Source organism: Equus caballus, chromosome 29 (assembly GCF_041296265.1).
Source record: "Equus caballus isolate H_3958 breed thoroughbred chromosome 29, TB-T2T, whole genome shotgun sequence".
Taxonomy (NCBI): domain Eukaryota; kingdom Metazoa; phylum Chordata; class Mammalia; order Perissodactyla; family Equidae; genus Equus; species Equus caballus.
In genome coordinates, this window is record NC_091712.1 from 26,448,522 (window position 1) to 26,465,109 (window position 16,588).

General features: G+C 37.7%; 1 protein-coding gene across 10 annotated transcripts in view; it reads left to right on the top strand.

The window, feature by feature from the left end:
- NEBL (nebulette) overlaps window positions 1-16,588 on the top strand; it is a 333,764-nt gene that overhangs the window by 218,115 nt on the left and 99,061 nt on the right. For 3 of the 10 annotated variants that reach the window (XM_001496364.5, XM_014737063.3, XM_014737061.3), the window contains exons 1-4: window positions 6,528-7,053; window positions 7,138-7,209; window positions 14,433-14,537; window positions 16,171-16,281. The exons of 2 other annotated variants lie outside the window; for them this stretch is intronic. In XM_001496364.5, coding sequence (XP_001496414.2) covers window positions 6,973-7,053; window positions 7,138-7,209; window positions 14,433-14,537; window positions 16,171-16,281 — 369 coding nt within the window. In that variant the 5' untranslated portion in view covers window positions 6,528-6,972. Of the gene's footprint in view, window positions 1-5,186; window positions 5,261-6,527; window positions 7,054-7,137; window positions 7,210-14,432; window positions 14,538-16,170; window positions 16,282-16,588 lie in introns of those variants that run through there. 5 more of the 10 variants (XM_070255117.1, XM_070255118.1, XM_070255119.1 and 2 more) reach the window with 3 other exon arrangements.

Consider the following 16,588-nt stretch of genomic DNA (forward strand, 5'->3'; position numbering starts at 1 on the left):
AATGCCTGGCTCATGGAATGCATACAAGAAATATTTGTGAAATGAATGAATGAAGATAGACACACACTCGTTAAATAATAAGTCCTCAGAGAGAAAGTACCAATGTATGTTAAACTAGTTCTCACTATTCAAAGGGCACCAATTATTTAAAACATCAGCCTATAGCTGTTTTAATGATACATTTACTTTAATTGTAATCTTATTTTGATGTGATCTTATTGTGAGTTACACGTAGAGAAACTCCATGGAAACAATTGGAATAAGACTCAGGAATTACTGTTTCAAAAGTTCTGAATATGTGGGGCCAGCCTGGTGACATAGTGGTTAAGTTCGTGTGCTCTGTTTTGGCAGCCTGGGGTTTGTAGGTTTGGATCCCAGATGTGGACCTATGCACTACTTATTAAGCCATGCTGTGGCAGCATCCCACGTACAAAATAAAGCAAGATTGGCACAGATGTTAGCTCAGTGCTAATATTCCTCAAAAAAACAAGTTCTGAACTTGTGAGCATCATTTGTGTTGTTTTTCCTAACTGAAACTATGATGAAATCATGATTTCAGGATAGAAGAAATCCTTGGTGAATGTAGATATTATAGTTCGATGCTCAGGGTTCACGTAGAAACATTGATACCAATTATTTCAGAAAGAGTAGGAAAAAATAGGTGCATTTCAATAATAAAACTGTAGAAATGTAGAAGTGTGAAATTTATATCATAAACACGTTTAACATAAATTCCATTTATTTTGGGCTATATGTAATACAAATGTATTTCCCTTGAATATTTTTCTTCATTAGATGAATAAACCTGGGAATAATTTCTTCACTATGAATTTTCGTAAAGGCCAGATATACAAAGAGTATTTCAACTGGCTAATGATAAAATGAAGGGGTAAAAATTAAATTCAAGGTGTAGGAAAGCAATAGAGTGGTGTCAAGTTGCTGTTTCCGCAGTTAATTGACCAGGAAATGTGTTATTTGTAAAGGGTTCCTGGTTCAAACTGGCTTAAGCTTTTTGTGTTAGGATAAGTGATTTCCATGCATTTCCTTCAGCAGTTTCTCCCTGCGGTCACTGTGGCTGGATGCTGCTTGCTGCTGTGCTGCTCTCATCGCCCTCCATTGTGTTCTCCAGTGACACTGAACTTTTGGTTCCTCCAACTCTTGTTTCTGGGTGTTCGCAAATTCTCTTTGGATGTCTTCCCTATACCCCGTCCCTTTGCCTAATTCCGGCTTAAATGTCTTCTCGAGGGGGAGATTTGCCCCTTCCTTGGTTTCTGCTAAATCTTCTTGCTATGAATTCATATAACTCCCCTACTTCTCTTTTAGAAACATAATTACACTTTCTCCAAAGAGGGTTGAATTGTCTAGTTTTGCGTGTGTTTATGTAAGTTATTGTTCTAACGGCTGTTTTCAATAAGCTCTACAACCCCAAAGCCTTTCCTTTTTTTCGTTGAATATAAGGATTTCCTCATTATTTGCACTTTTAATATATGATTTTCCCCCTGGAAACATGACAAAAACAGTTTTTCTCCACAAGTGACTCGGAAATTATTTACTTTAGTGTGTTTTCATAAAATTCATAAATCATGTAAGCGGGACATGTTATGAATTCGTTGGTGGAACATGCATCTCTGAAGGGTTAAAGAACCGCCAACAGTGATCAAGCCGGCTCGCTCTCTGGCTCTTGATATGGTGTTGACAGCCAAGCAAAGAGCTTCTTCAATAAATCCACTCTCATATTCAAGTTTTTCCAGATGTGAGAAGTAATTAAGTCTTTGCATTTATTGAAGCCTTGTATGCTTTTCAAGAGGGAACTGGCAGCTGTGGTGAATTAACTCTGCTTGGGTGCATGTGTGTGTTTTGCGTGTGAAGGTACATATACACAAGCACACATGTGGCATTTGTCAATAGTCAAGGGAGATAGACCCCAAAACAAAGCAAAACAAAAAGCTAATTTCAATAAACACCAAAAATTGTTACATCTATATTTCACAATTGAGAGAATAGGGCTTTATCCAATAATGCCTTCTCTTTCTATTTTTGCTGAATGAGAAAGCAATGAGGATAATTAAATCCTTTGCATCTGTTAAAGAATTTTTTTAAAAAATGGTGAAATCATGACTCTAATATAACATTAAATGAACACATTTCAAAGATTTTAACTCATTAATTAACGAGGGCACCAGTAAGATGTTACAATTGGTTCAAAGGTGAATTTGAAGAACTACACATAAATGAGTAATAAGGAATGCTGAAATGAATTTACAAGTAGACACAAAAAGGGTTTATCAACAAGGCAATAATCAATTGCTTTTCCCCAGGACACAGTTAATTTGCATTTGTATGGATAAAGACTCATTAGCATGGTTATCAGTTTTTCACAGTTTATGGAGTCATAAAGTAGTTCAAAGACACTGAAAGTCCAAATTAGCCAGAAGATAACACTAGATATGACACGAGGTAATCTTTTTTTTTCACCAGTTTCAAAGTCTTTCACAATTTTTCCTGAGACATCTCACACAAAACTCTAAGAAAGGGATGCTTTTTGGGGTAGCCAAGCCCTTTGATCATTCCTGACCCTTAAGGACTGGGGACATGTTTAAGGTATTAGCTTCATTGTTATTAAAACTGAACTAATTACCTCAAGTAATCTCAAATTAGACCAAAGTCTTTCAGTTCACTGGGTACTTACGTTAATGTAGACTCTGAATAAGAATACTCTTTTTTTCCCTGTCAATCTATTTAGAAGAATAGATATTTTAATTTTGGCATCCCAACCTGGAAATTGTTGTGTTAAAACTTATTTGCAGTTTCTTGTTCTTTTCCTCCGATGCCAGTCTAGATATGTGGCTCTCATTTGTCAATAGGATCTACATTTGTGAAAATAGCAATATGAATACAGAAAAACACTCTATTACCTCTTATTTTAACGGCATAATTGGTAATGATGACAGTTATACAGGTTGCTTTGTATTCTTTTGATTTCTAATTACCAATCAGTAATGAAATAGCCATTAAGAAGGAGATGACTGTAAATTGTAAAAATAGATTGAGCTAATATCAAACAGAACTTTTATAAAGAAGACAAATTGCCCTAGAGAGCTTACATTTCTTGTTTTGAGAAATGATTTCTCCCCTTCATTTATTAGTAAAGTTCTCTTTTGGGCAGATGCCAAATGATGAGGAATTATATGAGGCAAAAGTAAAATAATCAGAGATTCAACTGAGAAGCAAGAACTTTCTGGCGGATAGTCATCAGAAAAACCTAGGCAACTAACAATGATATGTGAAAAGACTGCCAAGGCAGGCCAGCAAGTCAGATGAACTAATTCCCTTCTCATCTAACCATTTAGGGGGATATTTTATAATAAGAAATGTTGAATTACTTTTTTTAAAGTGGAAGAAATTGGTTTAGCTCTGTAAGTTTTCTTCAACTCAGAACTGAATCTCAATCTATCTCAATTGTTTATTATGGATTTTTGTTTACCAGTTACTCATGACCATGTTGGAGAAAAGCACGTGTTCTATTGCTAGAAAAAAAAGAAAGGAGAAAAAAGTGAAATAAGTATGAGATGCTTGTCAAAACCCAAGAGATTCTTGTCGCATGTGACCCTAAGAACATCGAAGATAGTCAAGGGCTGCATGACTCAAGATGGAGCTATAGACGTGTTTTCTTGGCCAGGGGTTGTGTCCCTGAGACCTGAATTACCCACGTGACCTGGCAGTTGTTATGGAAACACGTTTGCTTTTACATAAATATCTAACTATAAAAAGATGAAAGACTTCTGTATTATACATACACAAGTTAGCTCTTATCTTTAGGCTATTATTCTTTATGAGGCTCTTCTGACCTTTAAAAAGATATTGATGGTATAGAGTCTTACCCTTTCAAAGGAGAAAACCTTTCATATCCAGTGTTTTTCCTGTGATTGTATACCCTTTTTGGATAGTTGAAAAATTTTGTGTTTGTAAGGGGCTTTACTATTTTTTTTTTCCCCAGGGAAAGAGTCCCCCTGAGCTAACATCTATTGCCAATCTTTCTGGTGTTTTTTTTTCTCTCCCCAAAGCCCCAGTGCATAGTTGTGTATTCTGGTTGTAAGTCTTTCTAGTTCTGTGTGAGTCGCCACCACAACATGGCAACTGACAGATGGGTGGTGTGGTTCTGTGACTGGGAAATGAACCCGGGCTGCTGAAGCAGCGAGAGTGCCAAACTTTAACCACTAGGCCATCAGGGCTGGCTTGGGGCTTACTATTTTTGAAGTGCTTTTGAAAAATTATAGCAATTCAGTTTATTCGCTCAACTATGGAGAATTAGAGGCAGAGCGGGATTAAATAATTTGCCCTAGAGGATGTGGGAGAGCCAGATCTGAAAGGAGGGAGTCCAGCTGTAGGTAATGTGATCCCCATCTTCGTCTCGTTCTGTATCAGGGCATGAGTAGAGCACTAAAGCGAAAAGTAGACACCATAAAATTTACTCAATGAGTAAAATGGATTAGCAGCTATACAGACATTCTCTTTTGGGGCACTCCAAGGTGAAAAAATGTATTAAAATACAACACTTAACTTGATTTTTTTAAAAAAAGAGGATGATAAGGAATTCGAAACATGATAGCTATCCATGAAGAACGCTTCCTTCTTATTCCCCAAATGGCATTTTGGAGCCATTGACAAGAGAGCTCTGCTGTGATAAAGTACAGGGCTTAAAATGTTTTAGAGAAAACTTTACGTGAGTTTTTTATTATAGGTGAAAGGAAAAAAGATGCATTCAATCAAAAGTCATAATGTATCTATCTAGCTTGCCACCCAGCAAATCTTGAATGATGGATTTTTTTATTCCTACCTTCTCTTAGCACAAAGGATGTTTTACTCACCATTGTGTCTCCGACACCAAGCACAGTGCCTGGCATAACAACACTTATTTGAATGAATGAACATAAGGTTCTGATTAAGTTCTCGTCCTAGTGCTCCATTAAATAACTTTGTGAATGATAGAGAGAATTTATCATGACCGTAATTTTGTCCTCTGTAAAAGAGAGGGCTTTAATAGGATTGATTTCTTAAGGATCCCTGTGGCTTTAAAATTCTGACTCAAATAATCTTCAATGGAAATTTGTGTTCACATTGCATATGGTGTTTGGTTTTGCTTTCAAAACTTTTGTGCATAATCTCAACAGATTGTTTTCTTTCAGCACAGTGGAGAGTCAGTAAGAACTTGTTACATGATGGGAAATGAAAAAATAGCAGCCGTTGAAGTCTGATGAAGGTAATTCTCCATGGGAAATAGATATCACCATGAACAACACAAGTATTGTCATCTCCAACACTAGCCAAGAGGTGCATCTTAGGCAGCTTTGGCAAGATTTTCTCCCGATACTTCTAGAGGTTTGCAAGAAAAGCTTGCAGAAATTGCTCTTCCCCGCTTCCAAATAAAGATAATGTAATGGATCTTCTGTAGAGTGTTGGAATATTCTTTTGTCAGAGGACATAAGTGAGACAATCAGATCCCATACATTCTGCTCCTTTATGGAACAAATAGAACATGCAGAGACTTTCCTTGTAGACTTCTCGACACTGGGCATGGCATGGCTATTAGTTTAAAGTGAAGGTTTCCAAATTTAGCACCCTTGGGGCGTTTCTTTTTTAGCATTTTGCTGATAAGCATGATATGGGAGGCCATTAAGTTAGCCTGTATCAAAATTGTTTCATGAAAAGACCAACAATTTTCTAGAATAAAGCCAAGGTAATTTAAAAAAAAAAATTTAAAACTGGATATGATATTAAGAGAAAACAGCATTATACTTGGCCACTTTGGATGATGTATTATTTTGAATAAAGTTGTATTTTATATAAATAGTTTCATCATTCACTATAGAGTAATTTTTATATTCAACACTGATCTGCTATGACTTTATAAATATTAATTCATATGTGGATTTAAATAACCAAATTGGTGAATTATGAGTCGTGTAATGTCTTAGGATTGCTTAAATTGACATTAAAGGGTTTATTTTGAGAAATATATTTTTACTTATATAAATTATGACACATACTACATTATAAATATTGTTATAGTTTATTTTTCCAAACTTTTCCAAGCATGTGGTACACAATGAGGAGTATACAAATAACTAGTAAATTTGTAAAAATTAACACAGTGGGCAGAATTGAAAGAGGATGATTATTGTTTTTTGAAAAAAGGATGTTTCTAGAATTCTTAAATGATATGTCAACCTATGTTAACTGCAGCTTCTCATGTTTAATGATGTTTACAATGGAAATAATACAATAGCAATATAAGATTAACAGTCATAATTATCTCAGAATAGATTCTTTGAAGTGGTTCAAAGGGCTTTTCAAAATAAATTACCAGCCTTTAATCAGCTAATATGAGTATTATTTAGAATGTGAGAAGTACATGTATGTCTCATAAAAAAAATTTAATTTAGGTTAATGAAATGAGTTTGAATGATCCAGATTCACTCTGCCAAATCAGAAGAGATATGTCTGACATTTCAGCGAAAGCTTTATTTAGATGGAACTGAGGAATCTTTGAGATAACAGGCTTTTGGACTGTGCTATCTTGAGTGTTATAGCTTAGTAGTTTTTCCAGAATCTTTGTCCCTTTCAAGCTACTTTATGAATGAATTGAATTAATGAAATATAAATAAATAGTCTCTTTTGGATTTCTTAGCCAATTTAAAGAATGTTGACTTTAAAAGTTCAGAAAATTGAATTTTGCCTGTTAGAAGGTTATTTCTACTTGGGAGGCTAGCCCTGGCCGGCCTCCACGATCCTGTTCCATCCACTCACAGGCAGTTGTGATAAGGAGAGCGAAGTGTGAGCTAAGTGGGGAGCAGGCCTGGGCAAGGTCATTTCTGCAGAACTGCAGAGACTCCAAGATCTCAAGGGTGCTGTAGGACATACAAAGGTGAATTATAAAAAATATATATACGCACACATATAGAAAGAGTAAAAATGAAGGTCCCTGTATTCGAGGATGTAAAAGATGAAACTGAGGAGGAAAAAACAGGGGAAGAAGAAAATGAAGAAGACAAGGTGAGTGGCAAGTCGGCTGCTAAAGGACGGTGTTTGTTCCTCTAAGTTGCTGATTAGAAACATGTTCCCTTTTTTTCCGGGCAGGTATTCTTTAAGCCTGTTATTGACGACCTGAGCATGGAATTGGCCAAAAAATGCACTCAACTCATTAGTGATGTAAGTGATTTAAGGCATTTTTGTCTTATTTTGTGTTGCGTGTGTGGCACTGTTATGTCATAGAATCATAGAGCTGGGGAGAAAACCCTGAAATTACCTGTTAAAACACGGTTATTTTCCAGATCATGGAACTAAGTCCAGAAATGTGAGATGATTTCCCCAAGGTCCCCCATGCAGAGAATTTCTGCGGGAGCAGATCTCCATGTTCTTAATCCAGAATCCTGTCCCTCATGAATTTCACTGTCACTCTGCCATGGAGTCATAAACCATTGAATTTCAGAGCATATTTCATTTGAAAACCCCAAAGCCTTTTAAAATTTATATAATGATATAATTTGTTTTGGGAGGATCTTTCTCTAAGTGAATGGTTTTTTAAAACATTTTGGGGACATTTTGAGGAATCTAATGAATACCATAGTTTTCCAAACCAGGAAAATGCGTATATCTCTACACGCATAACATTTATTTACAATTTAGGATTCATGGATTACTGAACTGCACATTAAGACCCTGAATTAGATGATGATGATATTAGTCCAAAGGAATATTTTTGTTGTGACTCCTTTCAGTAACTGAGGTCAGTTTATAGTGTATTTCAAGGGAATTCTAGAATTGTAGAATAATTTAACTCATATATATGTATGTGTTTACAGTAGATTTGTAAACTAAATTCTGGAAGCACAATGAAAAATATTCCTCAGTAGGAATGAGAATTTGATGATCCTCATTGAAACAGTTGTAAGAGAATTGCTGGTACAGAGGAAAGATGGCGCCTGAAAAGTGAATACGTGCCTGCGTCTTCATTTAGAGAGGCAAGCATGGTACTGGTGGTTTCTGTTGTTGTTAATAAGCAATGTGATTAGAGCATGTTACAACTATTTTCAAAGGAAGCCCGTCCTGGGCAGTGGGGTAGTGTGGTGGCATGTTCTCTGAAGTCAACTTGCCTGAGACAACCTAGCAGTAACCTTGGGCAGGTTTTGTAACTAGTGGGGCCCTGTTCCTCAAGGGCAATGTCATAACAGCAAGATTAAGTAATGGTAACACATCTTAAATGTTCAGTAAACTGGCTGGAACGTTGTGAATACTCAAGAGATGCTAAACTGTTATTAACCACTACATCTGTAAATGACTTTCATATCCATCCAATCATGTTTTATATGTGGCTCTCTGTCACCCTCTGGTTTGCTGAAAAGAGCCAAAGCATAGTGGGAATTGTTCCTTTTCCCATATATTTGACATGTGATGTAATTAAATTTTAGATGAAGTATTTCTTTGTGTGATTACTTAATATCATAAGCTACTGCATGTGAAAGTTCTTTGTAAACTGTAATAATAATAATAAAATGATGACAACAACAATAGTATAGGCCACAGTTAAGATTTGTTGTGTACTATGTGCCAGGCATTGCTGCTTGTTAGGTAGGTTCTGCTTTCTTCTCATTTTAGAGGTGAAGAAGCGAAGGCTCAGAGAGGTTAAGTAACTTGCCTGGGTCACCCAGTTAAGCACTGGGGAGCAGAACTTGAACACAATGCCCTCTCTTTTAGCCGCTCTGCTGTGTTCTTTCTCACTGTGATTTCCATGCAAAGTTTATCTTAGCTTTGTTATTATTTATCACACTCATATCAGTAATAGTAACGCTGCCATTTTAACCTTAAGTTTCGTAACTCTGGAGACAGCACTTCCTGCAGTGTTGTTATGTTGGGTTGAAGTGTAATTGTGGCTGAGCTAAATTATATCATATAAACCATTGGAACTAAAGTGGCGACTTTAGTTAGTAGGTGATTTTGTTGGCGTTGTTTTGGATAACGTTGTTTCTCAGTGGTTATAAAACCAGCCTTGTGGTGAGGGCGATGGCCTTTACCATTTTGCAAAAACTGAAACCATGTTATTTCACTCCCATGTAGGTGAAATCAAACACGTGGGAGTAATTTATTTTTATTGGAAATTTGTGTTGCATGACAGAATGTACTCCTTAAATATTTAGATCATATTACTGTGGCCTAATTTGTATGTGTGTCCATGTTCTCATTTTGTTTCGAAGTAGAATTCCATGCTTAGGAAGATACTGGTTTAATTTTTGGAATTTTTATATTTACTGAGGAATGGTCTGAACAATTACTTTTTGTGTTTCTAAAGAAAAATGAAGAGTTTGTACTATCATTTTTAAAACAAATTTTACTTTACTCTTCTTTCTGGAAGGACTTTGTGTATTGGACTAAATCAAATTTCTAGTTTTTAGAAGTTTAGATAAAAAGTCTTATTAAGTAATAACTTGCTTATTCACTCTCAGTGTCATCTATGTTTTAATATGGAGCAGATGAACTTGAATTTGTAGTTCGTATCTCTCTTATATTGTCTGCATGACTAGATGGTTGTCTAAGATGTATATTTGAAGTTGCATCACTCACGGAGCTAAAATATAAAAATTGATGCGTTGCTGCACTGACTTAAATGCGGTTCCAGTCAAGACTGCATGACACTCTGAGGGTGCCCATCTGTTGGTGTCCCCAATTTAATTTAGTGCTCTGGTCTTTTCCTTGATCTCCTTAAATTTAAAGCCAAACCTTCAATTCCCTTCATTTTGTTTTATGATCCATTATATCCCAAAGGGGGACCCCTATGTTTACCTGAGCCTTTTAGTTTGTTCAAAGGCTATCTGTGGGCAGCCTGTGTCTCCAGGTACATTTGGGGTATGGTTTGCCTGCTTCGCAAGGTCCAACATCTTGGAGCTTTAAGCAGCAGCCTCACGTCTGTTGATCAAATCACACAGCTAGTGATCTAGAGACCCGGGATTTGCAACCAGGCCTGTCTGATTCCCAAGCTTTCACTGCCATCATGTTCTTCCTCTCCTGCTGTGGGATAGGCACTCCACATATATTATGGATTCTCTGCCACAGCAAGCCAGTGCCATCGGTTCTATGAGCCTCACTTCAGAGGTGGTGAAACCCAAGGTTGAGTAGCTTGCCCAAGGCCACCCATTTAGTGAGGGGCAGGGACCAGATTCAGGCTAAGTCCACTGGTAGCCACTCTGCTCCGGTTTTTAGATGAGAAGGGTGGTTTTATGGGTTTCTCTTCATGGAGCCGTCTTTCTACATCCCCTTCGTCATTCTGATTATCCCTCTTTGGACGTCTTCTAGCTTTTGTGTATTTATTGGGGTGTAATAACCAGCACTGTGCACAGCGGCCCAGGTGTTAATGGCCTGTGATTATGAGTAGGATGAGGTGATGTTGCCCGTTGCTTCCTGCACCGTCTGTGATGATATTTGGAGTTTCTTGGACTTGGGGGCTGTGGAAAGCTGTTAGATATGGAAACATATCCTCAGCCATTTTCGGTCCTAATTTCTGACTTGTAGCTGATGGCTTAGGGCCCATCATCTCTTAATAGTAGTCTGAATGATTTTCGCCTTGCTAGTGAGGAATCTGATCTGTGGTTTTCTGCCCTCTTGCTGGGCCCTTTGACAGCTTCCCCAGTTCATTCATCTCTCTCAGCTTGCCATTTCACTGTCCGGGAGAGCTTGGGGTCATCAGCAGACCTGCAGCCTCTGCCATATCACACCCTTGCCAGATCATTTATGAAAATGTTAAACAAGATCGGTCTAGAGATAAGTCCGGGGAGCCCCGACTGTTTAGATTTCTCCATCGAAAGAAATGCCTGAGTTTCAGGTCAGGTGGCTTCACTTTGAGGATCAGTATGAGGCAGTTTTCAATTTTTTTTGCCCCATCTAGTTTCTGCTTTGCACTTGCCCTGCCCATAGTGTGGGGCTTCCCTTGGCATTACTCACTCCCCAATCTTGAAAGACTCCTGGTCCTCTGAGGCAATCTCTTTGTTTTTTTTTTTTTTAAGCCTGTAACACTTTTTATTTCCCCAGATAGCCTCTCTCTCGGGTCTTTTGTCCTGTTCGTCAACTATCTGATCGTTTCTCTGAATAAATCAAGCCAACCAATCGACTCTCTTGAGCTGTCAGAATCATGCCTATAGGAGCCTTTTGTCAGGTGGTCAAAAAATATTAGGTTAAAAGGGAGTCTTTTCTATGTTTCTTGTCGGTTAGGCATAAAGAATCTCTGCAGGGCTAGTTCGGCCACACCTGCAGGAAGCCTCTGACTCAATGTTTTGGTTCAAACCTCTTAGGGTGTTCCTCTACCTGGCAGCAGAAAGAACATTTTCCGGGCAAATGAACATTATCTGTTGTGAGTAAATCCTTCCGATGCTGAAAACATTAGATTTTGTGGTTACCCCTTCAGAGGAAGCTCCGACTGTGTTAGCAAACCTGGGAGAGCAGCTGGGCTGGGAGCGCCCCAGTTCACACAGAGTGGTGGAGCAACAGTTCTTTCCTCCAGAGTCTATTGCGTTTAGCCAATATGGCTTCATTTGTGAAAAGACTTTCTAGATACGTGTGGTTAAGAATGCTTGTTAAAGGAAATACCCTCACACATTTCTACATCTGTCATCCCGTTTCAGCCATTAGCTAATCTCATTCTAAGTCAAAGAAGCCAGGCAAAGAGGAGGAGGCACCGCTGAACTAATTGAACTCTAATTGTGTTTGAGACATGGCGGGATTAATGGATGAGGTCAAAGCAGAAAGTAAATATTTGGGGTATCGTCATGATCGTTAAGTCATCAACTTTGCCCTTCTTTTTCCCAATTAGAAAATAATTTGACTGGTATATTGGTTATGAGTGCAGGTGGCCTCAAGTAACAGGAAAACCCTAGCACAGAAGCTTAACAAATAGACATTTATTCTTTTCACATGTGAAGCCTGGAGGCCAGGGGTCCAGTCTTGGTTCAGTGGAAGTTCTGTCTCGCAGGCTGCTTTGCCTCTGCTCTGCTGTCATTAGTATGGTGGCTTATTGCCTTAGGATGACATCATTGCTGCTGCACCCCTGTGATTGGGGAATGGAAAAGGTGGAAGGGCAAAAGTCTAAGGGCTGTGCCAGCAAAAATCTCTCTATACCAGAAACACCAGTAACACTGCTGGGAAGACTTCTATGCATGCCTCATGGCCAGAACTGGGCACCTGGCCTCTCCTGGCTGATCACTAGCTCAGGGGAATGAGAAAACCATGCCTGGTTGAGAGCAATGTGTCCTCTGGGGCTGGGGCAGGGCCTGACTATGTTCATAAACACATTTGGGTTCTGTTATTAGGAAAGAAGGGACTTGGATAGGCAATCTGTCCAATAGGTGGGGCGATGGTTGTGATAGGAAATTTATAAGGTCGTAATAGGAAATGGCTGTCAACTCAGTGACTTTTGGTTTACCTCAGATTTTGTGTCAGTCATCAGCACAGTTTCCTTTCGTCTGTCTTTTCCTATTATCCTGGTATATAGATAAGGCTACTAATACATGGCATTCTTTATGTAAAATTTGAGATCATTCACTTATTGTCACTCACATTGTAAAATTCATTAGAAATACAATATGAGTGACAATGAGCAAAAAATACATGTCTGTGTGTCTTTTAAATAAAGACCAAAGAAAGGAATGGAGACCACACTTAAGACTGAACTCTGCCTGCATAGCAAAGGAAGTAAATACTTCACTCTTATCCTGTGTTTCTGTCCCGAACATTCTCCTCGGGTCACAGCTTATCAGGGGCCTGTAGTCATGGCACATACCGCTCAGGGAAGAATGTGAATGTGACAGGGAAAAGATGGTGGCAAAAGATACAAATAATGAGCCTAATGATACGTTATTTTCTCTCGCACTTAATTATATAACGGAGTTACTTTTTTTTTCTCCTTATGATCAAAATAGCCTACTATTTATCATACTGCCATTAACGATTTAATTACTAGCAACTGAGGAAGGTGATTTGCAGAGACCTAAAATTATGGCTAATCTCTGAGAAGAAAAAAAAAAGTAATTTAGTGCTCAGATAAGATAAATATGTTCTAATGCTGATTTCATGAATAAAGCAAGTGTTTAATGTGGTAGGCATCTGCTATCTGAGAGTCACAGCAGTGAAATATGGTATTTAGAAATAACTTACTGTGTTCCTGTCTGGTCATACCTCAGGTCCAATACTGCCCCTCAGATCAGGCTTGCATTTGGTAAAAGCTCCATCTAAGCTTAGTGTGTAACATCAATATTGGTCATGTCTTTTAAGAACCAGGTAGTATATACAATTAAACTTCACTTTTAGGTTATAATTAGGGAGACCATGTAATTTATCATCTGAACTGGGACACTTTTTTCACTCTAAGTATTTACAGTCTTGGGTGGATAAACATGAGTTTATTACAGGGTGACACAACTTTTAGCAAATTACCTTCATCCTTTCAACTAGTCAGAAGTTTTGCCTCCCCAGTTTTCAGACTGGACGGCAATTAGTGTTGACCGTGGGATGACATTTTTAGGTCCTTCTCCATAGTTCCTGACTTCCTTTTGGCTCCAGACAGGTTTTCCCCAGAGTAACAATTCTGGCCTCTGCCCAAGGGGAAAGAAGTGACTCATTTTACTAGTGAGTTCGAGAGAAGAAGTGAGCATGCTCAGCTAAACCTCTGAATTTTGTCTTGCCCATCTGCCTACCCATAGCAAGGAGGCATTCTGGAATGATCTCCACCATGTGACAAGCTTTCTGGGCGGGTTCTGCTCTTGTTGGGGGAGAGGAGAAGGAAGAGGGTGCTCATAAGTTGGGTAAATTTGATTTGAGTAGAATTAATTAGTAACAGGAAGCCCATTGTGGCCACAATTTAAGCTTCTTCCTCTAATCCAGCATATATAGGTAATGATGCTAATAGTAATCTCTATTTGTTTAATTTCTGCCTCCACTTCTTAATGAGTTACATCTGTCCTGATGACTATTTGTTTTAAACCTAGAGGTCAGAAGCTGTGTTTCTCTCTTACCATAGGCTTCACTGTTATGGTCAGTGGCTTGAAAGTAACAATAAACCAGGACATTTGTTCAAAGGAAATGGAGAATGTTTAAGAATTATGCTGAGCAAGCTGGGCAGACAGGGCCCATAGTCACAGTCGTTCCAATATACCCGGTCCTTGACAGTAACTGGACCCCAGCTCATCTAAGGAACACTTTTGCCTTCCTATGCTCATCACCTTTACTGTGCTGTGCTGGGTATCAGTGTATTTGCTCTGGCTTGTTTTGAGCATCATTCCACATTTGAGTATTTACTTCAGAAAGTGGACTTTGGCAAGTTAATTCTTCTCTTCAAAAAAGGAACATTAAAATTGTTTTTCTTCTCTTCTTATGTAAATATTCTCTTTTAGATCCATTATAAAGAAGAGTATAAAAAGTCTAAGGGCAAGTGTACATTTGTGACTGACACTCCTATGCTAAACCACGTAAAAAATATTGGCGCTTATATTTCTGAGGTAAGGTATCAAAACTTGCAAAATAGCTTGCATTTTCTTTTTCTATGTATGTGGATAGACATTTGTGCATTAAATTTAGAGAATAATATTTTTGAAAGCACAACTGAACATTGGAATATCTGTACAATTCTGTAATATATGCTGTCAATTAACTGGTGTAAATTGATATATTTTACTGTCTATGGTTGATATACTTTATTATATATGTCTATATTTTGATTCCACCCCTTTCTTATTTATGTAGAAGTACTCTTGGAAAGGGATATTTTTATTCAATAACTAGAAAGTACTGGCAAAATAGTTCGTTTTAGAAGTTCCATTATTTTATTTTCTAACAGACTTATTAGGTATAAATTATTGAATATCATTTTAAAAATAAGTAAAATTTACCAGCTGATTCCATTAAAAGTGGCATCTTTAGTAAATAATTTTAAATCAATTCAACCTATTTTGAGTAGGGGATCAGTTTAACAGAGATACCCATTCTGAAACCATAGAGTGAGAAATGCGCTACATTCATTTTCCACCTGAAAAATCACAGTCTCTTTCCGAGAGCATTTAGAACCACTGTTCATGTCCCATTAAAAAGCACGAGGTTAGCAGTGATGACGGTGATCAGGCATTTCTGTAGCCTGAATACGTCACTTAGAAGAGAGAAACTTGAGAATGAATCAAGTAGTGTTGTAAATGACTGACCTCTAGTGTTTTGTGAGTTACCTTTGAAACAGATCAGCATGATATTCTCGGGATTATTTCTGCTAACATGAAAACATTTTGAAGAAAATTGGTAAATTGTCTTTTATTAAGTACCAAACTTTAAAGAGTTGTGGGAACACAAGGCTTACACAGGATATATGCTCGATAAATCAACGCTCAAGTCCAGCTCCGAGTGGGAGTAGGATCAGAGACTTGTAAACATGTGAGGAAAAACACAGTTTTGTTTATTTGTGTGAGCTGTTACTTTTCCTCTGCAGAGAAATTCTTGGCGTTTGTAATTAGTAATTGAGTCTTTTTCCTGAAGGAGTTAAGTGCAGAATGAAAAAAATGGAAGTGGGCAGTCTGTTGTGTTGCTTTGGACCTGCTCCCCAAGAGGAAATGGCGAATGAGTGTTTCTCTTTTTTTGAGTAAGGATTGAGATCGCTTAGAGACAGTGCAGACTGGAGGTGGGAAGCTGCAGAAACAGCAAAAATGCCCGCTGACCACCCGTCGTGGTAGAAGGAGGTTAAGATGACTTCAATAAAGGAATGCTGTCTTTGCATTCAGGTTCTAGCCAGGAGAGTCTAAGGACTTGTACTTTCTGGAATATCTCATTGTTCTTAGGTTTTTCTTCACTGATCCAACATATGAAACTGTCAATTCATGCAAATAGATGTACTTTGAGAAATGTACATGGGTTTAAATAGAATAATAGTCATTATTTTCTTGTGTGTGTCTTTTAACATTTTCTCCATGGTGAATTGGATTTATTGATCTCTTTTCCAAATATATTTATCAGGTCCAGTATCTACAGTTCAAATGGTGTTCCGATTTTTAAATTAATTCTGTCTGAAGAAAGTTTCTTTTTATTCTCTTTCAGTAGTCACAGTAAAAAAGAAAGGAATGGTTATTTTTTTCTTTTCTTTCTTCCCTCTAGGCAAAATACAAAGGCACCATTAAGGCAGACCTTTCCAATTCTCTTTATAAGCAGATGCCAGCAACGATTGACAGTGTCTTTGCAAGAGAAGTTACGAAGCTTCAGAGCGAGGTGTGATTTCCTAAATTATATATATTATGTAGATCAAATGTATAATCTAATATGAATTATTTAGCATGTTTAAAAAGTTGTTTGTCTATGATATTAAATGAAAGATAGAAGCGACTGATATTTCATGTGCTGTCAGTAGTCCCTGATGGAATCGCAGGAAATGGAAAGGACGTGCAAGTTTATTGTGGTCACGTGATGCTGTTTTTCCTAGTCTCCTTCACTGCTATTAATAGAACAGATTTTAATCCTATTCAGACAATTTACTTAGATTAAAATCTTATAGCAAATATTAAACTAGTTTCCTATT